The 26,940-nt window shown below is 35.1% G+C and overlaps 5 protein-coding genes and 1 pseudogene across 6 annotated transcripts; 3 read left to right on the forward strand and 3 right to left on the reverse strand.

The window, feature by feature from the left end:
• Positions 1-1,679: 1,679 nt before the first annotated feature.
• On the forward strand, positions 1,680-7,194 carry LOC123209371 (phosphoenolpyruvate carboxylase-like). The gene is made up of 11 exons (XM_044627385.1): positions 1,680-1,904; positions 2,134-2,336; positions 2,749-3,143; positions 3,309-3,393; positions 3,804-4,026; positions 4,201-4,304; positions 4,449-4,536; positions 4,622-4,776; positions 5,064-6,062; positions 6,154-6,540; positions 6,637-7,194. Exons 2-11 carry the CDS (start codon positions 2,166-2,168, stop codon positions 6,937-6,939), a joined length of 2,910 nt encoding a protein of 969 aa, XP_044483320.1. The 5' UTR covers positions 1,680-1,904; positions 2,134-2,165; the 3' UTR covers positions 6,940-7,194.
• A 216-nt stretch (positions 7,195-7,410) lies between these two features.
• Positions 7,411-7,902, reverse strand: LOC123226217 (protein AGENET DOMAIN (AGD)-CONTAINING P1). Its single transcript, XM_044650781.1, has one exon. It carries the CDS (start codon positions 7,900-7,902, stop codon positions 7,411-7,413), a length of 492 nt encoding a protein of 163 aa, XP_044506716.1.
• A 157-nt stretch (positions 7,903-8,059) lies between these two features.
• LOC123209377 (dol-P-Man:Man(6)GlcNAc(2)-PP-Dol alpha-1,2-mannosyltransferase) lies at positions 8,060-11,992 on the forward strand. The gene is made up of 10 exons (XM_044627397.1): positions 8,060-8,471; positions 8,697-8,784; positions 8,880-9,039; positions 9,147-9,364; positions 9,485-9,780; positions 10,496-10,610; positions 10,694-10,832; positions 11,191-11,387; positions 11,490-11,579; positions 11,669-11,992. Exons 1-10 carry the CDS (start codon positions 8,212-8,214, stop codon positions 11,801-11,803), a joined length of 1,698 nt encoding a protein of 565 aa, XP_044483332.1. The 5' UTR covers positions 8,060-8,211; the 3' UTR covers positions 11,804-11,992.
• Positions 11,993-13,045: 1,053 nt separating this feature from the next.
• LOC123230086 (ubiquitin-conjugating enzyme E2 35-like) lies at positions 13,046-16,575 on the reverse strand. 2 transcript variants are annotated; one of them, XM_044656213.1, is made up of 8 exons: positions 16,421-16,574; positions 16,110-16,137; positions 15,888-15,974; positions 15,332-15,390; positions 14,104-14,145; positions 13,930-14,003; positions 13,457-13,554; positions 13,046-13,364 (listed from the first exon to the last, which is right to left on the reverse strand). In XM_044656213.1, the coding sequence occupies exons 1-8, from the start codon at positions 16,454-16,456 to the stop codon at positions 13,327-13,329; spliced, it is 462 nt and encodes a 153-aa protein (XP_044512148.1). In that variant the 5' UTR covers positions 16,457-16,574; the 3' UTR covers positions 13,046-13,326. The 2 variants fall into 2 exon arrangements, with proteins under 2 accessions (XP_044512148.1, XP_044512140.1); XM_044656205.1 differs by having other exon boundaries at positions 15,888-16,137; positions 16,421-16,575.
• Positions 16,576-18,054: 1,479 nt separating this feature from the next.
• Positions 18,055-20,125, forward strand: LOC123226323 (annotated as a pseudogene).
• A 2,244-nt stretch (positions 20,126-22,369) lies between these two features.
• Positions 22,370-26,861, reverse strand: LOC123228419 (TPR repeat-containing thioredoxin TTL1-like). Its single transcript, XM_044653846.1, has 7 exons — positions 25,673-26,861; positions 24,424-24,619; positions 24,152-24,336; positions 23,740-24,073; positions 23,459-23,663; positions 23,274-23,380; positions 22,370-23,165 (listed from the first exon to the last, which is right to left on the reverse strand). The coding sequence occupies exons 1-7, from the start codon at positions 26,581-26,583 to the stop codon at positions 23,013-23,015; spliced, it is 2,091 nt and encodes a 696-aa protein (XP_044509781.1). The 5' UTR covers positions 26,584-26,861; the 3' UTR covers positions 22,370-23,012.
• Positions 26,862-26,940: the final 79 nt, after the last annotated feature.

A 26,940-nucleotide genomic window follows, 5' to 3' on the forward strand; every position in this document is an offset into this window, starting at 1 on the left:
TATATATATATATATATATATATTATATTAATTAAATGTTTTTAAGGAGTTTTGGATATAATTTAGTATTATATTTGATTAAATTAATATATATTATATTAAAACATTTACATTACATATTTTTTGAAATATTATTTACATTGATCATGTATTACGATTTTTTCATGTTGTTAAATTATTAAATTGATTAATTAAATTATCTTCATTTTTGGGCATCGGTCGAAGGAGAGAGCCGATGAAAGTTTAGGGTGGGAAGACAAATTATTAAATTTGTTAAGTTACAAACACCAGTAAACTTACTGGGAGTGGACTACCATAATAAAACCTAATAAATAACTTACCAAAAATAAATAAATAAAATAAATTGAAGAAAAAAGAGAATGAAACAAAATCCAACCCGACATTTCAAATTGGGTATTTAGGATACCCCATAGGTTTAGTGAGAAAAAATTGGATTCACATATTTTAGAATACAACATTTGTACAATTTTACCCTTATAATTTAATAATATTTATGAAAGATAACTATCATAATAATATTATATAATATAATACAAATAAATTATATATTTTTATTTCTTAAATGTTAATGGAATCATTGTAGTTTAATATTTAAAATTATCTAATATATTTAATATGATATAAGATGTATTAGTCGTTATATCAAGTTTCTGATTTAATATTATCTCTTTACTTAAATTTTTGTTAATCACAAGTAGGATTGGATTTGAAATGAGTTTGAAATAAATTTTGCTTAAACAAGTTGAATACAAATATGAGGTAAACAAACATAAACTCGAATACGAGCTAAAGAGTAATAGAAAAAATAAATCCAAATCTGAACCTTAGTGAAGTCTAGTTCATCTACACGAACTTGAGCTAAATACGAGTTGATTACGAACTCTTAAATCGCAAAACGAGGCAAATACAAACTAATATTTCTCTATGCTCAACGAGTCTGGGCCAAAAACAAACCAAGCCCACTTGAAAACGAATTTCACCTTATTTGAGCTCGATTTAGCTTAAATCAAACCTAAATCAAAGAGTGTAACTATTGTATTAATAAGGCAATTGGTTTGGATAATTTTAATTATTTTGGTAATATGTATTTCATTATTCACATTAATTTGTTCAATTAGTTATATAATAAAATATTATGACAATTTTTTTTATTAATATGACATATAATATAAAAAATATTTTTATTATCATATCTACCTTAGATATTAATTTTTTATTACAAAAAATAATGTAATTTTATTATCATGTTTATTTTAGTTAACAAATATTTGACATAAGACATATTATTAACCAAACACAATACTAATTTGTCGAGAATAAAATAACATTATAGTATTCATTTATTAATATCAACCATCTATGAAATTATTTATACATATTAAATTTATCAAATATAATAATATAATAATGATTTATAAAAATCTATCACTTTGTGTAATAAAAGTATTAGTCAAATCAAATGCACCCTAAGGGTGTAACTGCTTTATTCTAAAATATGTAGGTCCTGGTTTTTTTAAACTAAATCTTAGGGGTATCCTTGAAAAACCTCCACTTCAGTTGAAACCAGGCAAAATAGGGGAGTTTGTTAATTTTTAGACAATCTCATAATTAAATAACTAAATAAATAATGATTTTGTATTGTATAATTCCCATAAAAAAAAAAAAAAAATCCTTCTTGTGCTCTGTTCTTCAGTCTCTTATATATATGTGTATGGCTATCTCCTCATCTCTTCTCTGTATCCCCCTCTCTCTTTTCTGATCCAATTTCCGTCATTTCTTCCTCAATATCACTTTCTCGGATTTAGTTGCTCCATTATACGTTACTCTTTTCACTTATCCTCATCTGGGTACCTATCAAGATCCATCAATTTTCAACTCCATTTGTAAGCATACTATGTTTTTCTCTTTTTCTTTTTCCTCTGTTTCTAATGATCCCACAAGTTTAGATTTTTTTTTTCTTAATACTACGTTTTTTTTTGCGCTTTAAACGTGTTGTTTTTGCCATCAAAGTTTCGGATCTAGTTTTCTGGGTTTTGACAAGATTTTTTTTTTTCATTATGTGTTTAGTTTTTTAGTTTTGATTATAAATTATTGAATTTTTGTTTTCATCAGTGAGAAGGATTAGCTGCAAAGAGTGAAGAACAATGGCAGCGCCTAGGAATGTAGAAAAGATGGCATCGATTGATGCACAGCTGAGGGCTCTGGCACCTCGAAAAGTCAGTGAAGATGATAAGTTGATTGAATATGATGCTCTGCTTTTGGATCGGTTTCTTGATATTCTTCAAGATTTGCACGGAGAGGATCTCAGAGAAACGGTTTGTCATTTACTCTTTTGACTCATTTTTCCGATCATTTTGAGCGTAAAAAGAATTTCTTTTTCAAACTTGAATTTAGATTATCCTCATGTAGCCAAACAGTCTTAAACTGATAGTAAAAATCTCAGTTTATGGTGTAAAATTTCTGGAACAAGTTTTTTTTTTTCTATCGAACACAGAATCTCATGGATTAGATGGTTTTAAATGATTCCCATATAACGGTTGAAGAACAATTATTATAATTATGTTTAAGTCAAAGTATCTAAAAGGCTTTGAAAATAATCTATTTTAGATTGAATTATATGCACAGCTTCGGCTATTTTGATTAGTTTAAAACCTGAATTAAAGTGATCAAATGTTTAAGAAGATTATGAATGTTTACCACTTAACTAATGATATTAAATTTTTTTAGGTTCAAGAATGTTATGAGCTTTCTGCTGAGTATGAAGGGAAGCATGACCCCAAAAAGCTTGAGGAGCTTGGAAATGTCTTGACAAGTTTGGATCCTGGGGACTCCATTGTTATTGCTAAGGCTTTCTCCCACATGCTTAACTTGGCCAACTTAGCTGAGGAGGTTCAGATTGCCCACCGTCGAAGGATCAAGAAGGTGAAAACAGGTGATTTCTCAGATGAGAATTCTGCAACAACTGAATCTGACATTGAAGAAACCTTCAAGAGACTTGTGGGAGAACTGAAGAAGTCTCCAGAGGAGGTTTTTGATGCTCTGAAGAATCAAACTGTGGATCTGGTCCTAACAGCTCATCCTACTCAATCCATCCGTAGATCTTTGCTTCAGAAGCATGGAAGGTTTGTTTTATGATTCTCACCTTTGTACAGTTTTATTTAGATTTTTTAAGTACTTGCCTAGTAATTTTCAGGTAAGCTGGATTTCTACTCTCATATGAAGATCAGATTTCATGAATGTCCTTCAGCTTTTCTTTGTAACTTTTGTGAGTTTTCTGATGTGTTCAGGATTCGGAATTGCTTAGCCCAGTTATATGCGAAAGATATCATCCCGGATGATAAGCAAGAGCTTGATGAGTCTCTACAGCGAGAGGTAGACTACCAGTGTTCAATTGATCTTCTACTTTGTCTCCGGTTACCATTACAAGACATTTTACTGAGCCAGCGTGATTGTTTGAAAATTGATGTATTTGTTCAATACTGAATTAACAATTTCTTCTGGTGAATTTTGTGTATCACATAGTATAGTTTTCAATTGCAAAATGACTGCCTATCAACAGTAATATAACTGATATAATCCCCATGGTAGGCCAATGGTTCTTTGTTACTTTATGTTTCACTAGCATTGAGATTTTAATTTTTTTCTTAGCTATTTAACCCTGTTTCTGTAGTAACATTTTTAAATAAATAAATGATCTAAAGCAGGAACCTAGCATTTGTTAACTGGTCGCAAAAGCACCCTTGCAATATTAATATTTTTGCTATATTTCTTTGGTCTTCCAGATTCAAGCTGCATTCCGCACAGATGAAATCCGAAGGACCCCTCCAACGCCACAAGACGAAATGAGGGCAGGAATGAGCTACTTCCATGAGACAATCTGGAAGGGTGTTCCTAAATTCTTGCGCCGTGTTGATACAGCTTTGAGAAACATTGGGATCAATGAGCGTGTTCCTTACAATGCTCCTCTTATTCAGTTTTCTTCTTGGATGGGTGGTGATCGTGATGGTATGATCTTTTTTCATGGGGAAATATCATAAGAAATATTTATTATATTAACAACATTGCTAAGTGATCAAATTAATGATGACATGCAAGAAGTCAGAAGTGTGGATGTCTAGCTCAGGAGCTCTGTCTTCCTCTGTCTGCCAAAGCTTAATTTTTGCATGTTATGAATTTCAGGAAATCCAAGGGTGACTCCTGAGGTCACAAGGGATGTTTGCTTGTTGGCTAGAATGATGGCTGCTAACATGTACTACTCCCAAATTGAGGATCTTATGTTTGAGGTATTCAATTGCTTCTCTGATTTTTCTTTTTGTCCCTTTGTAAGGAGCTTCATTTCCATATTTATAGATTTTCATTCATACATTGTTGTTGTATATTATGTTGTCATCATTATTTTAAGTTTTAAATTAGTTTTTCCTTTGCAGTTGTCCATGTGGCGTTGCAGTGATGAGCTTCGTGTTCGTGCAGATAAACTTCTTAGATCCTCAAGGAGAGATGCAAAGCACTACATAGGTAATCGCAGCAGAAATCATTCTCAAATTTATATCTTAGGATATAAATGTATTCAAAATGTTTCTAATCTGCCTTTTTCTACCAGAGTTCTGGAAACAAGTTCCTCCAAATGAACCCTATCGTGTAATTCTTGGGGATGTGAGGGATAAGCTGTATCAGACACGTGAACGTGCTCGTCACCTATTGGCCCATGGAATCTCTGATATTCCAGAGGAGGGAATTTTCACCAATGTTGAGGAGGTATCTCTTTCGTTTTCTTTCATATGACTGTTTGTTTATCATATAGTAAACTTTTATTCTCTTTTTTTTTTCTGACGCTATTATTGCCATAATTGTCATCTCTAGGTATCATAAAGAAAGTAATTTTCAAGAGAAAAGGAAAAAATGTTATTTGAGTTGGATTATGATTTAAATAATTTTGTTTTCAAATCATACTCAAGAGTTGATTCAGACACCGCAGCATGAATTGCCTTTCTCTTCTCTACCTTCTTATAGCTTCTTTTTACTAATTTGTTTCTTGTTTGTAGTTCTTGGAACCTCTTGAACTCTGTTATAGGTCACTCTGCTTTTGTGGTGACCGAACAATTGCTGATGGAAGCCTTCTTGATTTTCTGAGGCAAGTTTCCACCTTTGGACTATCACTTGTTAGGCTCGATATAAGGCAAGAGTCTGATCGTCACACTGATGTCTTGGATGCAATTACCAAACACCTGGAAATTGGTTCCTACCGTGAATGGTCTGAAGAGCGCCGGCAGGAATGGCTTTTATCTGAACTCAGTGGCAAACGACCATTGTTTGGCCCTGATCTTCCTAAAACTGAAGAAATTGCTGATGTTTTGAACACATTTCATGTCATAGCAGAACTCCCAGCTGACAGTTTTGGAGCATATATAATATCAATGGCAACTGCACCATCTGATGTGCTTGCCGTTGAACTCCTACAGCGTGAGTGTCATGTGAAACAGCCACTTCGAGTTGTTCCACTCTTTGAGAAGCTTGCGGATCTGGAAGCGGCTCCTGCTGCTCTGGCTCGGCTCTTCTCAATTGATTGGTACAGAAATCGGATTAATGGTAAGCAAGAAGTCATGATTGGGTATTCAGATTCAGGTAAAGACGCTGGACGATTCTCTGCCGCCTGGGAACTATATAAGGCTCAAGAGGAGCTTATAAAAGTTGCTAAGAAATTTGGTGTCAAACTAACCATGTTCCATGGTCGTGGTGGGACTGTTGGAAGAGGAGGCGGTCCAACCCATCTTGCTATATTATCTCAACCACCAGATACAATTCATGGCTCACTCCGTGTTACTGTCCAAGGTGAGGTTATCGAGCAATCATTTGGGGAAGAACACTTGTGCTTTAGAACACTTCAGCGTTTTACAGCTGCCACACTTGAGCATGGTATGCATCCCCCAGTTGCACCTAAACCAGAATGGCGTGCACTGATGGATGAAATGGCTGTTGTTGCAACAGAGGAATACCGCTCCATTGTGTTTAAGGAACCTAGATTTGTTGAATATTTCCGCCTTGTAAGTAAACACATGCATCACTTTTTAATCTTTTCAAAATAATGATATGTTCGTGATCAATTAGATAATCCTGTTCTGCATATGATTGTAGGCTACACCAGAGCTGGAGTATGGCCGAATGAACATTGGAAGTCGTCCATCTAAGCGAAAGCCAAGTGGTGGTATCGAATCTCTCCGTGCAATCCCTTGGATCTTCGCCTGGACACAAACAAGATTTCATCTTCCTGTGTGGCTTGGTTTTGGAGCTGCATTCAAACATGTCATGCAGAAGGATGTGAAAAATTTTCCTATGCTGCAGGAGATGTACAAGGCATGGCCATTCTTTAGGGTCACCATTGATTTGGTTGAAATGGTGTTTGCCAAGGGAAACCCTGGGATAGCGGCCCAGTTTGACCAACTCCTTGTCTCTAAAGACTTATGGCCATTTGGAGAGAGGCTGAGGACCAACTATGAAGAAACCAAGAGCCTTCTTTTGCAGGTAAAGTTACACCAACAGAATGCTTTGTTATTCTTTTTATGATGCCTGGTTCTTACTCTCAGATCTGGGAACTAATTCTTTCTTTTGTTTCTACAGATTGCTGGACACAAGGATCTTCTGGAGGGAAACCCCTACCTGAAGCAAAGGCTGAGGCTGCGCAATTCATACATCACAACTCTCAACGTGTGCCAAGCTTACACACTGAAACGAATCCGTGATCCAAACTACAATGTGAAGTTGAGGCCACATCTCTCCAAGGAAATTATGGAATCAGGATCGGCCAAACTTGGTGATGAGCTTGTGAAACTGAATCGATCAAGCGAATACGCCCCTGGTTTGGAGGACACACTCATCTTGACCATGAAAGGTATTGCTGCTGGCCTCCAGAACACCGGTTAAACTATTTCTTTATGAGCTTTTCTCGAGGGTTTTTTTTTTTTAATTTTCTGTTCACTCTTGGAAAGAGTTGGTACCCAATAATTTTATGCACGGGTAAAATTGAGGTGAATCCGTGTGGTCGTATGATCAGGCTGCTGTGCTCAAATACTATCAGAGCATAGCCATTAGCAGTGTTATTGCCGCAACAACTTATGAAACTCAATAAAAATGTTGTTATGATTTACAATAAAAGTAGTGCTATGAAGCCTTTTAATATGTGATGTAAGATGCTTCTGGTTTTTCTTTCCACAATTTTTGTTGATGATGAAGATGAAGATGAAGATGTTTTTTTAAATATTTAATTATTTTTATATTAACTTAAACACTTTATAAAATAAATTTCACATCAAAAAATTCAACGACAAACCTATTTTTTACATAGCATGTAAGGTTTTGAAAACTGCTTCTGTGTATGACTTGGAATGTAGTTTTTCATGAAAATCCATGCAAACCTCTTCTCACAGAAGGAACCCACATTCCATCGTCCCATTCTTGATGAACTCTCAACAGTGAACCAGAATAAACGATCTCGTCTCCGCTACTGTCAAAGTGAACATAATACTTTTCATCACCACCGCCTCTGCCGGTAACCCTTCCGACCCACCACCCCTCTCTGTCGTACGCGTCCACCTTCTGCAACATGTGGAATTCCGCCACCCTAATGAGAGGCGGGCACGGCCTCACATCCCTCACCGCCACCACTTCCCTCAGCCTCCTGTTCTCGTCTTCTTCCGAAACCAGCGTCGTGTACTCCACTTTCAACCGCTCTTTCCCCACTCTTCCCACCACTTTGGCTACGAAATAAGAGCCCAGAAACCCGTCTTCTTTGCTGCAAACTTCCACGTATTTCCCTACAGAAATATTCTCCTCCATTGATGATGAGCTCTGAGCTTCTTCCTTAATCTTCATCCTTTTTATCCTCATTATCCTCATCATGGACCAAATTCATATAACATTAATCTGATTAGAATTGTCTTATTAAATTGATTTTGATGCGAAGAGGGTTTTCTCTATCAGAAATTCAAACTTTATTATCCTGTTATTTTTTGTAAAACTTAGGGGTGGCCTAGTAATTTTGCAAAAAAATAAAAGCCCATATTTTACTTCGGGTCGAAGCAACGGATTATTCCACGCCGGAGGATCCTTTCTTTAGTGAGTCTGCCAAATCAGTAACCCTCAACTCGCTCTTCATTTGTCGCTCTCACCGACAGTTAGAATTCATTTTGAAGCTCGATGTCTCTAACGACGCGGCAGAGGCGCTCACAGCCGACTGATCCCCCGCCATCATCGTCCACGTACACGAAGTACGATAAGCTGAAGAAGGAATCGGAGGATAAAGGACTCGGGTGGTTCCTTCCGGTGGTGGCTCTGGGTATGCTACGCTACATGAGCGCTACATCAAACATCATTCACGACTGTGACGAGGTTTTCAATTACTGGGAGCCGCTTCACTACTTGCTTTACAAATCCGGCTTCCAAACGTGGGAGTACAGGTACTGTAAGATTAATTATATTAATTCATTTTTCCTTTTTTGTATAAATCTTTTTTGGGTTCTTTTGAAAATTCTAGTTTAACTTTCAAAGGGTAATTTCGAGGAATTTAACAGATAGATTGTTGATTGTGAAATGGAATGTCAACTGCATTCTAATGGTTGCTAAAGATTGAAATTTTGGAAGAGTTTATTGAGAAAATTTTCATTTTTATATGTCCACTGCAGTTCTCAGTTTGCTCTTCGATCATATTTATACCTTCTTTTTCATGAATTAGTGGGCCGACCGGCCTCCTGGTTGTTTGCTGATGAGAAAGTAAGATTTTTTATTACCTTCTGAAGTTTTCTTATGACATTTCTTGATTGTTGACTCATATTTTGATATCTGCATATTTTTTTTCATTCTTATAGGTGAGAGTATTCTATGCAGTGAGGCTCTTTCTTGGTGCCCTTTCTGTTGTTGCAGATGCTGTTCTTGTGGTAGCAGTTTCGAGGAAGTATGGAAAACGTCTGGCCTCATATGCTCTTGCGATGCTGTGCTTAACCAGTGGTTGCTTCTTTGCTAGCACTAGTGAGTGACCATGCCTTGTAGGTCTTAATTAATTCTGTTAATAAGCATTCCTATATGTTCCAGTTATCTGACTTTCTAATTTCCACTATGTTGGGGTGATTTTTTAGGTTTCCTCCCTAGCTCATTCTCAATGTATGCCATTAGTCTTTCATCTGGATTATTTCTTCTAGACAAACCTGCAATGGCTGTTGCAATATCAGCTGTTGGAGTAATCCTTGGTTGGCCATTCTCAATTTTGGCTTTTCTGCCAGTTGTATTATACTCTTTAATTAGAAGATTCAAGCAATCATGTCTTGCCGGTGCTGTCACCTCTGTTGCCATTGTTGTAAGTCAATCTGATCACTAGGTTTAAAATCCATATATAGCTTCTCTGGATTTGGAATGTATTGTCAAGTTTCTTGCTATTCGCATTAAGCGAGAATCACTAAGGAATTGAATTTTACAGGCACTTTCGGTGTATGTTGACTACCATTACTACAGAAAATGGACATCATCTATACTGAATTTGCTGGTATATAATGTCGTAGGAGGTGGTGAGAGCCATTTATATGGAACTGAAGGGCCTCTCTATTATTTGAGAAATGGGTTTAATAATTTTAACTTTTGTTTTATTCTTGCTTTGCTTTTCCTGGCAATTTTGCCGATCGCAAGGAAAAAGTATGCCCCAGATCTGCTGATTGTGGTCTCACCTTTTTATATTTGGTTGGCATTTATGTCAATGCAACCACACAAGGAAGAAAGGTATGATCAGTTTGATCTTAGTCCAGAAATGTCCTTGCTTATTTCTTGCTGTTTCCTGCTATAACTATCTTGTAATTTTCCTTTTTGGAGAGTCAGATGGGTCTGGGTAGTTCCTGATAGATTTTATAAGTTTATATCTTGTTTTCTTTTACTTAGATTTATGGAATGAATTTTTTGTCCTTTTCATAATACATTTGCCATCTTAAAACTCGAAATTTTAACAAGAAATTATTATCTTATGTATCCATTCAACTTAAATATGTAGTTCTATATGGAATGTTTGAATTTAAGACCATGTAGAAGTTAGTTTATGAAATATAAATCATGATTATAGAAATATTGATTAATTGTATTCTCTTAACATTCTAGAACATGCAGCTGTGTAGGTTTTGGCTTTGGTATTTGCTTCAATGTAGACCTTTAATTTCTGAATAATCTGTCACTATAAGGTTGGGATCAAGTGACTTTTAAATATTGTGAGAAATAATTTAATGATCTCAATATATTTTAAAATTGAATAGCAGTATTTGGGTACTCTTGGATCATATAGGTTATGATAATAATTGCATAATTTCCAAACTGAGAGTTCTCATCTGGTATCATAAAGACATAAAACCCTTCCTTTCTCAGTATTGGTTGAATATGATTTTAGAAATTGTCCCAAACCTTAATTTTTGTCTATCTTTTTTCCATCTAACCTGCAGCATGATTGCAGGTTCCTTTATCCAGTATACCCACTTGTTTGTGTTGCTGCTTCAGCTGTCATTGAGAGCTTTCCTGATCTCTTCCAAGACAAGTATAATCCTTATAATAATTCTTGGCTAGTTACGGTATGCTCCTTTAATATTCCTATAATCTGTCCATCTATGTTGCTGGCTGTGATTGATGGCCTTTTTGTTGGTTGGATGTGCAGGCAGCAAAATTTCTTAGGCCTTTGGCTCTTAGTCTCATATTATGTGCCTCCCACTCCCGTACATTTTCACTGATTAATGGTTATGCTGCTCCAATGGAGGTATACAAGATTTTGGAGCACCATGATGATGCAGACCCAGGTAACATCTGTTCTGGGGCTATATAATTGTTGCCGATATTTCACCCTTTCCCGCAAGTATACCCATTAAAAAATATATCCATATAAAAGTTGCGAAAAATCTTCAAAGTAGTTGAGAGTACTTTTAGAAAAGTTTTTTACATATTTTGATTCAGATTGTTGTGCCTTTGTTTTTTTATATGATTTAGACATGTTTGGTAAAGTTGGGGTGTAGAAATGACTGAAAGACTTTTTACTGACAAGAATGCTGTTTTTCAGTTAAACAGAATTTCTAAATTTCTTCAAACTGCAGGAGAACGGCCTTGAGTATTTGAGATGGAAACTCATTTAACCTATTTCTGAACTCTATGCATCAACAGGTTCTGTAGTTTGTGTTGGAAGTGAATGGCACCGTTATCCTTCTTCATTTTTCATTCCTAATTTTGTTAGTGAAGTTCGATGGATTGATGATGGATTCCGAGGGCTACTTCCACTCCCTTTCAACTCTACCTTGGGTGGGACTTCTGCAGCACCACCATATTTTAACAATAAGAACAAGGCATCACCTGAGCAATATGTAAGCTACCATTCATCTCTAGAAAACTCAAAGATATTTTTTTTCTTATTATTATGTCATTGGCTTTATTCATCGTGAAGTAACCCACCATCTAAATTGCAGCTCCATGATCTTGATGCGTGTACTTTCCTTGTTGAGCTGGAGCTTAGTCGACCTTTTGCATATCGTGGTAGTGACTTGTCAAAATGGGAGGTAAAATCAGTCACCTTCATCTGTGTATACCTTCTTCAATTCCCTTGGCTTTTCCCTCATGATTATATTAACATCATATGCACTTTCAGCCAATTGCAGTACTGCCGTACCTGGACAGGGAGATGTCACCTCCCTTATATCGATCATTTTTCATACCATATATGTGGCAGCAGAGGAATGCTTTTGGCAAGTATAAGCTGCTTAAACGAATACCCAATGCTTAATTGTAATCGCGATGCCCCTCATCGATTAGTATGATCATCTTTCTACTCAATTTTGTCATTCACCTAATGATCGACTTAGTGATGAGTTTTGTTGTGATGGTGTGATAATCGAACAGTTCATAGATGTAACCAAATGCTGCTCTCTTACTCTTTTTCTCGATCAGGTACTTCAAATAGCTGCTTTAACCACGACTCTCTGAGTGTTTTTCCATTTTGGATTTTTAAAGAGATTGTTATTATATTTGGTCTTTTTTTTTTTCTAAATATTCCAAAATGAGACAATCGATAAAATGTCATTATAAACTTTAAGGATTTTTACCGTCATGTAATTTGAAGATTTTGACATTTATTTTTGGTAAAAAAATATAGTAATTAACCAAGCATTCAATTATGATTTTTAGTCAATAATTTATGTGTGCGCTTCGGATGATTTGACTGTTTTCTGATAGTGAACTCTCATGTTGAAAAACACTTTCTCAGCTCCGAGTATCTAAAATCAAAATGTTAAAAAAAATAATAATAATAATTTTATAAAAAATTAAAATGAGTAATTTTTTTTTAAATTTCACTTTTATGTTTATATATAACAACTTGATCATTTTTTCGTAAGTGCGAAAACTGATAATTCAATCTATGCAAGAGTTTGGAAACTTCAAACCTAGCCATCTCGATATATCAATTTAATCGCTTTTATCATTTTTGAATCTTTGTCAACGAAGTTGTTATTGCTTTTACCACTTTTGAATCTTTATCCCTTTTTCTTGTTGACGAAGATGTTATTGCGTATAAACAAACATCAGAGAAGTCGATTCTGGTCATCAACTAAGGGCAGTAATGTACTTATCAGTTATTATGGCTACCATTTTGATGCCGTAGCAACTGTGACATAAAACAGGATAAAAAGTTTGAGGAAGCTTACGGGGTTGGAAGTCTGGCGAGGTGATTCAGTGGCGTTGATCAAGCCACCCAAAAAAGACCCAAATTAAAAAAAAAAAAAAAAAAACACAACAGCGATCTAAAAAATTATACAGAAATTAAGTAAACGATTTTCTGTATAAAAAACTATACTTTTTCATTAAAAATTAAAATTAAATACTAACGGAATGCTGAAAAAAAAAATTAAGTAAACGATTTCACTTAATAAAATTATCACAACAATCTAAATAAACAAAAATTTAAAAAATTTCATTCAGATATCAATTTTAAGTTACAACCCTGAAAACTGTGTCATGATTCCTTCCCTTGTTCAAAAGTGTTTCTAGCCTTGGATAACGTCATATAAATCACATATGCAGACATATTATATATCTATTCATACAACAAATTCAAGGACGAAAGGCTTCCAACTGAAGAAATAGAATATAAATAACAGGCAGAGTAACTGGAAGCTGTTCAATATATCAAACTCTCAATATTAAAAAAACATCATCAGTTCTTCCATTTTAATTTTAAATAGACAGTAAATGATAGCATACATTACACAAATTGTTGTTTTAGATAAGTAAACCTTTCCACCATTCACATCATGCACCACTCGCATATAAACGCGTCCATTCCTTTGCTGCGATGTCCAAACATAAAAAAAAAATAATACCTAAATTCCATATCCAAATGAAAAACTTTTTAATTACCAAGAAAAAGTATCAACATTACCTGTTTCAACAGCTTCTGCCTCATTTGTTTTCCAGTGCTTTGCAATGTTCTCGGAGAGAGGATCATCAGGATTTGGGGCACTCAGAAGTGCTTGAATGCTAACAGAAAAAAAAAAAGGCCAAAATTAACTATGTAAGTTCATTCTAATCTCAAGAGATATAAACTTAAAAATACAATTACAACAGTTCAAACTCATCCCCTCAAAAAAAAAAAAAAAGGTTACTTTCCATTTTAGAGGCAGTCGAATACCTATATGAATAGACAAGCAAAAATAATTACAACAGAAAATTGTTCAAGAAATAAAAAATATAAAACAAAGTGAAGGCTTCAGCAACATGCCAAGGTGAGTTTTTCCCCGTTATAAAACACCACTGAAACTGAACCACTGCCATAGATTCAGAACATAATAGGCTCCAACATAGAAATAATTTCAAATTACAAATGACAAATTACAAAGTCACAGCACAAAATACCTCAAAAGTACAGTTCGAATTTGGAGAGCCGGACTCCACTTGTCTTTCAGAATATCAAGGCATATCCTTCCAAGCTGCAGAAAGAATTTCATTTGGTAAGACCAGAAGAGACATTTTTAACATCAGTTCTTTAGCTAAATCAAGGAGCCCCAAGCACAAAAGGTAATAACCAACCTTGTCAATGTTAGGATGATATATCTTGGTTAGGAATCGAACCTGTTACAACAAAAATCACTATGAAAAAAAAAGTGGGCAATCTTATGGGCAAACACAAAATATAATGAAACCTAAATTAAACCTAACCATACAAATTCTACAACTATAACATGGTAATAATAGATGGAATGTATAATCTCCTAAGAATACAAGCCAATCTTTGACCACCACAACATGAAGAGACTACCAAAAGGATCCAATTTCAATACACCAACGAGCCATCCTTGATATGAGATTGGATTTAATTTTGAAACATATGGAAACCAAACCTTTAGGACTGGATATAATCCATTTAAGACCTAGATCACAACCCTGGGCATCCAAGAAAATGAAAAGACAAGCACAAGATTAACTTCTCTGGCAGTATCAAAAGTTTACAGCCAAAAAATGTGTTTGCCAAACAGGTTACCAAGTTGATTTAAAAATCATCCGAAGGCATTCCATAGACAATTACCCATCCAGATCACATAAGCAATTTGAGCACCTTCCATATGTATGAATTATCAAACATCTTGGCACCCAATGTAGCATGTGTAACAATAAAAAGGAAGATATACTGATATAGATCACCAGGTTCAACACAATTATCAACTTTTATGTTGGCAATATTCACCAAGAAACAATTGCAGTCACAGGATAGAAATTTAAAAGAGCCTAATCCAATCTTGAAAGACACAATCTACTATTTAGCTATCTAATTATTATTGTCAAGCGTCAACTAGTATCACTCGATGTTTCTTTTTTCAGTTTTCAGTACCATAAATATATGTACTACTAGAAGTCTGAATGTCAGATAAAAAGAAAAGAGACATCCATTCTGCACTATGACAAACTTGAGAACAATTAATACCTACAAAGCATTGTGCAAAACATGGATAGTTTTGGGATAAATGCTTTCCTCAGAGAGAAAAAAACTTTAAAATGTAAGAAATCTATAAGGTATATTAAAAAGAAGAGGAATATAATGTTGTAAATATATGAATTTTGTTCATTGAAAGGTTCTTTGGAACAATACATACAAAACTTTCGCAGGCTGTTAGGTTTCTTCATATTTGTCACACTGCCAAAAACTTGAATAACATAATAAAATAAGAGGATAAGAAAATCATATACAATAAGAAGTAGACACCTTTAAAGAAAGTTAAGATAGTGACAGTACAGAATGAATGCCCAAAAATTTAAGTACCTTTGGAGCAGCCATTGGATATTCTTCAGGCAAAAATAGTTCCAACTTGAAAACACCTCCTACATATATGGAAACAATACATCATATCGTACAGAGAGCAAAAGTAAAAGTTAAAGGCCAAAAAAGAAACATGCAACCTGGAGATACCATTTCTCAATAACACAACTCTTTCTAATTGATTTTTCTTGCTAAATTAAAAAAAAAAAAAAAAAAACTATTCAAGCTCTTTACTTAATAAAAAACATAAAAGAGCAAGCAAAAGCCAAATAAACGAGTAGAAGCAATAAGTGAAATTCACCACCCACTTTCATTACACAACTTCAGCCAAAAAGCACAGCACAAAGGATGTAAAATCTAATAAAGAATGCCATGAAAGATAAGGTCAAAGTAGAACTAACTTAAAAGCACAACTACTCAAAAAATTGAAATCATTCAAAGTCTATGATAGACAGTCCTCATGAACAAACCAACCGAAATGGGGATTTCAACATTATATAACCAAAGCAGCAATAAGATTTCTAAGACATTAAAATCAAAGTTCCACTCGGAAAATTACCTTCATAAGGGGATTGGGTTGGTCCAAGAATCATCACATTGAAGTAACGCATATTATCCTCGGACGGTGAAGCACTTATCCCGGGAGCTGTATCCAAAAACCACAAAATCAACTCACCGAAACCCAAAGAAACAAACCTAAACGCACAGAACTCAAAAAAGGAAACGCTAAAGCAAATAAATTGAAAGGTAAAACAAGTGGAAAGGTAATCAAGTATTTCACCTGGTTCACTAAGGAGACGCTGAGTTTCCTGTTTGGATCAACAAATAAAAAATAAACAAGTTAAAAACACAACACAAACTCATCCACAACAAAACCCTAATTTCACCGTTCAATAGACAGCAAAGATCTCGATCAATTAAAATCCCTATCACACGATTAGAGCAAATCGGGATAATCGGTAGACTTAGTGCATGAAACAGAAAACACAAGTAATCATTCATTTAGAGGCTTCAACTAACAAAATTGATTCGTTTTTTTGAAGGAAAGCGATCTGAAAAAACAGAAAGAAGAATCGAAAGAGGGAGAAAAACCTTGATGATTCGTCGGGGGAGATTACTGCTAGCCATTGGGGAGATCGAATGGTTTGGGTTTGTTGCAGAGAAAAAACGCTAATAAACACAGATGGTCAGAGAGCTTAATAAGCTAAGTGCAAGAAACCAATTTCTTTTAAAGTGGGCTTGTGTGCGAGCTTTCTAATTTATACGTAATTTTTGCACTCCCTTTCTTAAGGAAAATAACACACGCATCCCCAAAGGCTTCGACTCAAAACATTTAAACCCACATAGGAAAATTGTTTGCATTTAATTATTAAGGGGAAATCCTCGAAGAAATTTCAAATGATACCCTAAAAATGGTCCAAACGCCATTTTATAAATAACAATGCCGTATGTGCTCACTCATATGTACTCCCTCTTAATACATAATTCGTGTATATATATATATAATTAAATATTATTTTATTTTTAATTTAATATTACTTAATTATATGATAATATATTATTTATATACATAAATTATATACATATATATATATATATATATATATATATATATATATATATATATAATTTTATTAATTTATAAAACTAAATTTTTTGTGTAGGATAAATAAGTAATAAAGAATGAATAGTATTATGTACATAATTTTATATAAAACTTTATATACAAATAATAATATATTATTATATAATTGGATAGTTAAAAATTAAAAATAAAATAATATTTGATTATATAATAATATATTATTATTTATGTATAAAATTATATACAAAAATTATACATATAATTTTAAAAAAATATTATATATACATATTTTAGATAATAATTATGTACAAACTTATATATGTCATTATATTATTAGATATTATATTATTTTTAATTTAAAATTATTTAATCATATAATAATACATATAAATATATAATTTATATTTTTAAAATAAATACACAAAATTTTATTAATAATTCCATTGTAAATGATTGAGTTAGCGTTATACTAACGCTTGTTTGGTCCACATGTGATGGCCAAACACAAAGTATAGAACTTTGCATGATTGGATTCCTACGTTCAGATAAACAGTACGTCTTTCCAGAATTATAGATTCCTATGGACAGCCTTAGTTTTTAAAAGTAACATCTAAGCCCCAATCAAGGCAGAAAACAATAACACTCAATTTTTTCTTACTTCTGTTTTGCATGAGTTAGCTCAAATTCAAATAGAATAAATCATCAAATTTAACTCCAATAAGTCAAACCTCTAAAGTCAAATTTGGTTTGAATTTGAGTTAAATAAATATCAACCAAGCTAACTTTTGCGACTAAACTTACTTAGTTATAGCTAACTCTAATTCTAATCATCATTTCTTAAATAATACAAAAATTAAGTTTGAATTCTATGAGCCAGGATTTATCGGACTGGAAAAGAACCAGACCGGTTTCACCGGTTACCAAAATGTATATATATAATTCTGCAGTCCAGTGTTGTTGTCTTATTTCTCTTTATTTTAAAAACCTTTCCTTGCGCCTGTACGTCTACTGCTTCCTCCTCCATGTCTGCAAAATGCTGATCTCTCTTCCTCATCTAAACCCCCTTAAACCCTACACACACTCTCTCTATTCCTCTCTTTCCCACACCCACACCTACACCTGACTTCCCCAAACTCTCTCCATAACTGGACCTACATCTCTCTCTGGCCACGTCTCCATATCCGGCTCCAAAAATTCCTCTTTCTCTTCTCGCTGCTACTCTCTTATGCTCCAACTCTTCACTTCTTGACAATGTTCCCACCGACTAAGCCGACATTCAATCCATGCTTTCAGTTTTGAAATTATTGGGTGTCAAGACCCAGGTTGACGTTACAAGGAAGCGAATTTTGGTTAACAGTGATGGTGTTAGGTGTGTTGAGCCATCTTTGGAGGAAATGTGGAAGATTCGTGGTGGGTTTTTTGTGATCGGTCCGCTGCTGGCTTGCTTTGGTGAAGCTGTGGTGGGTTTGCCTGGTGGGTGTGATATTGAGGAGAGGCCTGTGGACTTGTACGTTCGTGGGTTGAGAGCTCTTGGGGCTGTGGTTGAGTTGAGGTAAGTAGTTTTTATTGGATTCTATTTTTTTTTCCCTTAAAACTGATTTATTTGATTTTTATTTGCATTTTGTTGAAGATCATACATTCTTTGTTTTTATAGTCGCGCTACATGGGTTCAGATGTTATGGTTTTAAAGAGGTTTTATTTTCGTAGTTATTAATTTGTGATGTTTACTTTTCCCTCTTATTTAGTGCATCATATTCATGATTATTGTTGTTTATGATTTTGTTGAGGAAACTTCTTTTTAAAGCTGATTTGCAGGTGACTCTGTAGAAAAGCTTGTTAATTTGCCGAAATTCTTGTCTAGTTATGAGTTTGGGAATGTGGAAAGTAATATGTAGATGAAGATGTTAATTTGATGAATTTGGTATAACTTGAAGTGTGTTTAATAATGTATGCTTACAGGAAAGAAAAAGTGAATCTAGCCAGAAAAGAAAAAAATTGCAAGTGCATTCACTTTCTATGACTGATAATCAAAATGTAAAATAAATGTGATGAATTATTATTTGCAGTTATGTGAAGAGTTGACTCTAAGTGAAACATTGTTCAACATTACAGGGATGGGGAAGTGCTGGTACGTGCTGCAAATGGCAGAGGATTGATTGGGGGAAATTTCCACCTTGATTATGGAAGTGTTGGGGCAACTGAAACTCTTATGATGGCAGCATCTATGGCTGATGGAGTGACCATACTTTCAAATGTTGGCAAGGTATGATTAAGACTTCTCACTGTGTTTTTACTTCTAGGCTGTGTGGAAAATGGATGGGCGTATAGTGTTGCCTTATCTGTTGGAATAAATTGAATTATTCTTGAATTATTCCTTAAATTTTCACTACAGGAACCAGAGTTATCGATCTTGCTCGATTTCTGAATGACTGTGGAGCTTGTGTGAACGGAGCTGGGAGTGACAAGCTTTTAATTAAGGGAAAAATTCAATTGCATGGTTCTGAATGTGTTGTGCCACCTGATCAAATCGAAGTAGGGCCTTTATGCTGGCTGCAGCAATTACTCGCTCAAGCATCTCAATGTTACCTTTCATTCCTTATCATGTCTTATGTCTGATTGACAAACTAACAATATCTGGTTGCAAAATTACACAGTGTAACCATGAGACCTTTCAGGTAATAAAATTTTTTACTTCTATTTCATTTTTCATTCAATTTCCCTGTCATTCCAGGTTTCAGCAGTCCCAGCAAGTGCTGGTGAGAATTTGCAAGGTTTTGATGTCAAGACAAGCCCATTTCCTGGATTTCCTACAGATCTCCAACCTCAAACAATGGCATTGCTCACTACATGTAATGGTTTAAGTATGGAGGAATCTGTGTTTGAAAAACGCACGGGTCATTGTATGTGGTATTGATCGAATACACACGTGCTTATAAATTCAGTTTCACTTTATCCTGCTCTGATGCTAGCATGCTAACTTAAGTTTTCATTTCATAAACACATCCAAGAATGTAATTCATTTTTTGCATAGAGGTCTTGAAATTGAGCTCATTGATTCACTTCAAAGGATCTTCTGTTAAGCACTTCACACTTTCTATGTTATTGTGGGGCTGTGAGACTGTGTGATGCTTAAGTAAGTCTAACAATGCAGCAACTATTTCTCGATCCTTTGTGGTGAATTTCTTAATTTTTACCAAAAGTTTGTCGCTTCACTGGCCATCTAAAGTTTGAATCAGCAAACACTGCTCTCTCTTTCTCTTACATCAACGTCCTACAAATTCTTTTCCTTTATAAGCATGTAGTGCTGCTTGTGTTTATTATCGATCAGATGGTGAGAGAAATGCAAAAGCTCGGATAAAAATTCAGGTCTGTGGGAGCAGTGCATTTTAGCAAAATTGACGAAATATTATAACTTTTAAGATAAATCTACGCTTGTGAAAGGTCTAGTCATTGTGCTCCGAATTTATGTCCAATAAATATAGGTGAAATCTTCGGTTATTAAAAAAAAAAATAATACCTACAAAATCGGATCAATAATCTGGCTTTGCCTATTATTGTTCATTCATTTCCATTTAACAAGGTTTATCCCATTATAACATTGTCTAATTTCAAGTGTTATGTAATTCCATGGAAAATTTTTCCTATGGTCATTAGAAAACCATTGAATTATCAACAATTATGCAAAAAATATCGTTATTCTACCAATTAAATAATTCCACAAATGATACGAGAAAAATGCCCTTAAAAATACCAAAGATTTCAAATAGGGTTTTAAATAATTTTAGAGATTTTTTAAATTTTAGATTAACTATAATAAAATATTAAATAGTTGATTTTACAGAAAAGTATTGTCCTTGATAGATTGAAATTTGAGTGGCAAGGAAAAGAGTTTTCAGGTGTGATGCCATAAGTTTGGGTCTATTGATAATATATTAAAGTTAAATTTTTAGAATATTTTGGTTAAAATAATATGTTATTATAAAAAATAAAATATTATTATAAGAAAGATTAATAAAAAAATTATTCAATATAAAATATTATTATATTTGATAAAAATTAGTATATAATTATTATATTTGATTAAATATAATAAATAATACTAAGACATTATCATGTGTAAATGTATTTAAATATAATTATTTTAATACATTCTTTATGTTATTTGTTTATCTTTTAATATTTTGAATAAAACTAATAATCAGATTATCTTTTATATTATTTATTATATTATTAATAATAATAATAATATAAAAATAAATTATAAAAATAATTTTTTACTTCTTTAATCAAATATTATTTTAATTTATTTAATACAATAATTATAAATTTAATTAACCATTTCAAACCAGGTTTTATAGACAACAAAAAAAAAAAAAAAAACAAGTGGTCCAAGAAAAAATTTACAAAAAGCCAAACATTTGCCCGAAAGGCATGATCCTACCGATGCAAAACGACACTAGAAAACTGATCCACAACGGCTATTCATTATAAACGTTGACTGTGTACTAGTACGATTCAGTCATCATGACTTCCTTTTGGTTTCGGTTTCTGAATTTTTTTGCTTCTTTATCTTTACCTTCATGTCTTCCCCTTATTAGCTAATTCCCAGCCCCAACCTCCGTCCATGTCTGTGGAGGCGCGTGGATTACACGCTTCACACTTTCTGTGTCAAACTTTTTTCCATTTTTGATGCAACTCTCTGTTCTTTTTTTAACATTTTTGGTTAATTTAGCTTATTTATTTAATTAAAATTAAATAATGAGAAAATCGAGGCAATAAAATATCATGTTAATTAGATAGAAGAATCCGTCTTTTATGAATTGAAGAGCTTTTCATTGAATGCCGACAATGCCCCTCAACGTCAGCGAAAACTACAGAAAAGGACTCTGACACGGAGATAATACTGATATCATTGAATGCAACGGTACAACACGTGGCCAATGCTGAGCGTGGACCCACCAAAAAAGGGACGGTTACTGTCAGCATTAGGCGCAAACTAGCGCCGACCAGTAGAGGCTTTCAGCGGGTTAGGTGCGCCGTGTAAGTGCGGGTCAATTAAATGCCCACATGTGATTGGATTGGGGAGATTATATTAGAAAAATGAAACCCTAAAATTCAACTCACTCGCTAAAAACAATGCCCCAAAATTAAGGCACCTTTAAACGAAAAAAACCAAAACCCACTTCTGTTTTTATGCATATATTTATTTGACCACATTAATTGCCCTTAAAATTTATTATAAAAAATGTGGGTTCGTGAATTAAGGCCAGACCTGTTTGAGCAATGAATTGTGTCAACTACTCTGTCCACTCCTCAATAACTAAACCAAACTTTTCTTTCAAGACAAGTCAGATTTCCCTTGATCTCATTTTCTCTTTCATAAATGGATCAGTGACATTATCAATAATATGGACGGAAAATGAATGAATAAATGTGAAGAGAGGGCATAGAAGACATTAGGAAAAAAAATGGGCTCCTTTCCTTTATTGATGAAATGATTGGGGGAACAAACAACAATATTGATAACAACACATTCTTCATCCTTTCTTATCACTAACCCAGTAAATTAAGTACACACCAGACATCCAATCTCCCCCAGGGCTCCCAAAGTGTTGTATATATCATCACATATATACATGTACAGATCCTCTCATCTAAGAGCCTGCTAGTTCTCTCTCTCTAATTGTGGTTAAAGGACCGGATTTTATCAAATTGTACATACCTCTGAATTTTCTTTTTTAACGGAGGTGGGGATACAAGAACCAGCCTGGCCTACAAAGAAAATGGAAAAGGAGTTCCAAAAAGAAAGGGAAAATGACAAAAAGGAGATGGGCAGGAAGAAAATGGAACCACAGGACAATGAGAAATGAATGAATAAATAAAACCGCAAAAGGGGCTACGCTACCTCTCTGGGTTCCATTGGCTGATGAAATTATTATGTGGTTCTGATTTATGTCACAGCTATCTAGTAATTGACTTAATAGTTTTATGATGGGAGGACGGAATGGGACGGCAGTGGCAGTGTATTCCCATCGAATCAGGAGTTTGGGCAGCAAGAAGAAATCTAAAAATGACATAAGTACAATATTATCTTGAGTTCTAAAAGCTGTAATGCCTCACCGAGTGTTCCAACATCTCACGACTTGGGCAGACAATTTCCTTCACCCGGCTACAATTTTTGTATATCTTGAATGTTGGTACTATCCTCACATTCTCAGCATTTGCAACTGCTGGACTCTCATCAATATCCACCTTTTAATCACACAAGACAAGATTTATATAAGAAATCCACTTTCTTTCTTTCGTTCTCCTATAAACAAGTAATATATCAAGGGCGTGAATATGAAGCAACTCAATTACCTTAAGAAAATTTATCGAAGGATAGCGGCTGCATAATGTATCCATAAATGGAGATATTTGTTCGCATTGTGAGTTAGATGCTGATTTAAAATGGACTATAGATACGCCTGTAATATTTTAAATACAATTATAAGGATTCTATAACAACACAATTTGAAATTTCAAAAAGCAGGAGGAAAGCTTACCAGGTGAAGATACTGCAGCTCTGAACTGCTCTAGACCTGAAACTTCCTCTACTTCACCACCAAATTTCATATTGTAAACTTCTTCACCGCGAGATTTCTTCAGTGCAACTTGCGCATGAAATAGGGACTCAGCAACTTTGTTGTCATCTGGAAGTTCCCTTCTCAAGACCTCATAATCTCTGACGGCATCAGCCCACCTTTCTAACTGCAATTTACCAATTATCACTGCATATAACTACAAGCACTCAAGCGAGTAATACAAGTCTTATCAGACACCATACCTTGTTGTTTGAGGCAGCTCTCCGAAGAAGGGCTTTTGTATAATTGGGTTGAATAAGCAATGCTTGGTTGCAGTCTTCAACAGATCGGTCCCAAAGCCCCAGCATGAACCAACAAGCTGCTCTGTTGCAATAGAGAACAGAGTTTGATGGATCTAACTTGAGGCCTTCATCATAAGCTGCACAGGCTTCAGTGAACCTTTCAGATTTAAAGAGATCGTTGCCACGGGTACGAGCTCTTGCCACAAGCTTGACATTGTTAAGCAGTACCGCAACTTCAACATTCCGGGGATCAATTTTCCCAGCTTTCTCAGCAGCTGTAACTGCATTCTCAAACCTGCAAGACATCCATTATCTGTTCTCACTCTCCCCTTTGGCATCTTATTTCTGATGAAGTGTAGCAGTTAGAACTCACCTTCCAAATGCCATTTCAATCTGAGCCTGGACAAAAAAGGTATATGCTTCAGAGAGCATTCCAAAAATCTGAGTCTGTGAGCAAGAGACAGTAGGTGGCTCCAACTTGGGAATGCTTGATAAGCTTGATTCAGCATCTTCAAGTTGGTGGAGTTTCAAGAGGGCTTCTGCTCTAGACATAAGGAGCTGTAATTTCAATTTGAACCAGTTAAGCCATCTATTACTTTCCAATATTCACCATATTCATTTCAGAAGCATCAGATAGGCACTTACCTGAGGAGAAAAGTCAGCTCCGGCAGCAATGGCTGCTTCACCTTCCCTTAGCACAATCTTCCAATCACAAACTCTTCGAGCATCTGTGCATTTGCTAAGATGCTTCTCTACTGCCTGCAACTTGTGCAACTCATTTTGATCAGGCCGCAGCCCAGGCAAATAAAGATGGCTCCTGGCCTTCTCAACCTGTCCTAACCTGTATCAAAATTCATTTAATGGCGTGGCCAAAATCTTAAATGGATTTCGACTATTCAAAATGATATAAACATGCAAAAGGCTGGCATCCAGAATCTAAACCACATGTAAAAGTAGTCAAAAAACTGAAACACATGCAATTTACAGAGTGATATTACATTGCCAACAATACTTTTAATAATTGAAAGCAATAAAAATGCTATGATCAGTAGGCAGAAGGAGAATCAACAAAACAGAAGTTAAGTCACAAAGAAAATGAAACCAAAGAAATCAGGAAAAAATAATATGAGAAACCAAGACATTTAAGCATTCAGAGAAATACAATTTTAGTAACCAAATAAATCTAAAACAAATTGAACTCAGATAGAAAAGATAAGCAGTAAAAGAGAAAAAAGGAACTGTCTATAGTTAATGTCAACACATCAACAAGATCTAACAATCCAATAAATAACCAATTTCAACAATTGCACATTCACTAGCCAATAAAACCAAGACATTCAAAATTAAGAAACACATTAATAGAATCAGTACAAAATCAATAACATCACCCACCAATGCATCAACAACCTAGGAAAGTATAACCATCTCCATAACCAGAGCACACATTTGAGCACCCATCACACCACAAAATCACCATGATTTAGGCAATTCATAATCAGTATAATCACCATCAAACAGCAAAAAACATTCTCATAAAAAGTTTAAGCATTACGAATATCAATACAACCATAAAAGACAGCTTCATTAACTTACTAACATCTCCTCAAAACCAATATATTTCTCACTAACGCAGCTCAAAACACCACTAGAACTCACATAAACCCACCAGTAATCAAGCAAACATTCTCCATACAACGTATAACAAAACCCAAAACACGAAACTCAATTAATCCAGTCAGGTTGACCAGACAAATTAAACCAGCGTCACAAATGTACATCAAATATCACCTACACTCACAAGAAACACAAAGACTGACCAAAACTTGGCCTATATAGATCAAAATAATGACCCAAAAAACCCCAACAAAAACTCAAACTTCACTCACTCGCTCACCTTATAAGCAAAGATGCCAAACGCTGATGAGCCCTCCAATAATTAGGATCCAATCTCACAGCCTCCTCGCATTCCTTTACAGCCTCCCAAAACCTCCTCAACCCTGTAAGCGCTGCCGCCCTATTACTATGATACGCTGCGTTTCCCGGCGCTAAAGCTATCGCCCTATCATACATAGTCAAAGCATCAGCAAAACATCCCTTCCTATACAAATCATTTCCTGTTCTCTTTAGCTCCTCGGCATCTCCTCCGCAAGCTCCGCCTCTATGAATCTTACCACCGGCCGCATTTTCCGGGCCCATCACCACACCTCCTCCGCTTCTACAAGACGAAACAGTTGAAACGTTGTTACTCCCGCCACGCATTATGCTCCCGTGTCCATAATGACCCGAGCCAGATCGAAGCGTGTCAGTTCTAGTGTTCCGGTTTGCCGTTAGACCCATTCCCGTTTTCAATGTTTTTCCCAATGGACAGATGTTGCCACTGGGAAGTACATTGATGGGCGGTGAGTTGACAGAACTCTGGCTCTGGTGCTGACCCGAGTAGATTAACGGGTGCGCGGATCCGGAATCGGATCTACTATGACACGCCTTCAAATTACGGTTAGCAGCGGTTGGGCTCGTTTCACATGAACCGGAGAGTTCACCGGAGTGGCTGTTCGGACTAGATTCAGGCCTCTTGGCAACTGGGTTGGACCTGTTTTGGCCGGAGACGGATCCGGAAGAGCTAGAACTGGAGCTGGTGGTTGTTGTGGTAGTGGAGAGTCCAGTGGTTCGAGTCCGAAGAGGCGAGACAGGTGAACCGAGATCGAGTTCTCGGAAATCGGGCTTGTTCATTTCGCAACTGGAGTCATGAATGGAAAGATTACCAAACCCTAAGCCAGGGGTGATGTTTTTCCCGGAATGCGACATCCTAATTGTAAAAAAGAATCAAATTAGCGAAGAAAACAAAATGGGGAGATGGGCAGTGAAATTGTGAGGTGGGATTATTAGAAATAGCAATGTATGTGAATGGAACTAACAGGAAGTGAAAAAGGCAGGCATTGAAGAGGAGGAGGAGGATTAGAAGAAGAAGGCATGAGATGGGGGAAAGAGAAGAAGAGATGGGGATCTCGTGATATATAAAAGGAGGAAGCAAAGAATGACTGAACGAACGTGAGGGGCAAAATGGTAGCGATTGAAGAGTATGAGGGTTTTAGTGTTTACAGGAGATTAAAAAAAGAGAGAGACCTTTTATTTATTTATTTTTTAATTCTTCTTTTTATTTTT

This window comes from Mangifera indica, chromosome 1 (assembly GCF_011075055.1).
Source record: "Mangifera indica cultivar Alphonso chromosome 1, CATAS_Mindica_2.1, whole genome shotgun sequence".
NCBI classification, from domain to species: domain Eukaryota; kingdom Viridiplantae; phylum Streptophyta; class Magnoliopsida; order Sapindales; family Anacardiaceae; genus Mangifera; species Mangifera indica.

What these genes read in the sequence shown, in the direction of transcription:
- LOC123209371 (XM_044627385.1), top strand. Translation starts at nt 2,166, where the DNA reads ATGGCAGCGCCTAGGAATGTAGAAAAGATGGCATCGATTGATGCACAG. An exon ending in GAGAGGATCTCAGAGAAACG is followed by an intron (nt 2,337 to 2,748) that starts GTTTGTCATTTA and finishes AAATTTTTTTAG; the next exon opens with GTTCAAGAATGTTATGAGCT. An exon ending in ATGAGTCTCTACAGCGAGAG is followed by an intron (nt 3,394 to 3,803) that starts GTAGACTACCAG and finishes TTGGTCTTCCAG; the next exon opens with ATTCAAGCTGCATTCCGCAC.
- LOC123226217 (XM_044650781.1), bottom strand. Translation starts at nt 7,902, where the DNA reads ATGAGGATAAAAAGGATGAAGATTAAGGAAGAAGCTCAGAGCTCATCA.
- LOC123209377 (XM_044627397.1), top strand. Translation starts at nt 8,212, where the DNA reads ATGTCTCTAACGACGCGGCAGAGGCGCTCACAGCCGACTGATCCCCCG. An exon ending in GGTTGTTTGCTGATGAGAAA is followed by an intron (nt 8,785 to 8,879) that starts GTAAGATTTTTT and finishes TCATTCTTATAG; the next exon opens with GTGAGAGTATTCTATGCAGT. An exon ending in GTGACTTGTCAAAATGGGAG is followed by an intron (nt 11,580 to 11,668) that starts GTAAAATCAGTC and finishes ATGCACTTTCAG; the next exon opens with CCAATTGCAGTACTGCCGTA.
- LOC123230086 (XM_044656205.1), bottom strand. Translation starts at nt 16,456, where the DNA reads ATGGCTAGCAGTAATCTCCCCCGACGAATCATCAAG. An exon ending in TCCCCCGACGAATCATCAAG is followed by an intron (nt 16,138 to 16,420) that starts GTTTTTCTCCCT and finishes TGATCCAAACAG; the next exon opens with GAAACTCAGCGTCTCCTTAG. An exon ending in ATCCAATGGCTGCTCCAAAG is followed by an intron (nt 14,146 to 15,331) that starts GTACTTAAATTT and finishes TTGTTGTAACAG; the next exon opens with GTTCGATTCCTAACCAAGAT.
- LOC123228419 (XM_044653846.1), bottom strand. Translation starts at nt 26,583, where the DNA reads ATGTCGCATTCCGGGAAAAACATCACCCCTGGCTTAGGGTTTGGTAAT. An exon ending in AGCTGCAGTATCTTCACCTG is followed by an intron (nt 23,381 to 23,458) that starts GTAAGCTTTCCT and finishes AAAATATTACAG; the next exon opens with GCGTATCTATAGTCCATTTT. An exon ending in CTTCGATAAATTTTCTTAAG is followed by an intron (nt 23,166 to 23,273) that starts GTAATTGAGTTG and finishes TGTGATTAAAAG; the next exon opens with GTGGATATTGATGAGAGTCC.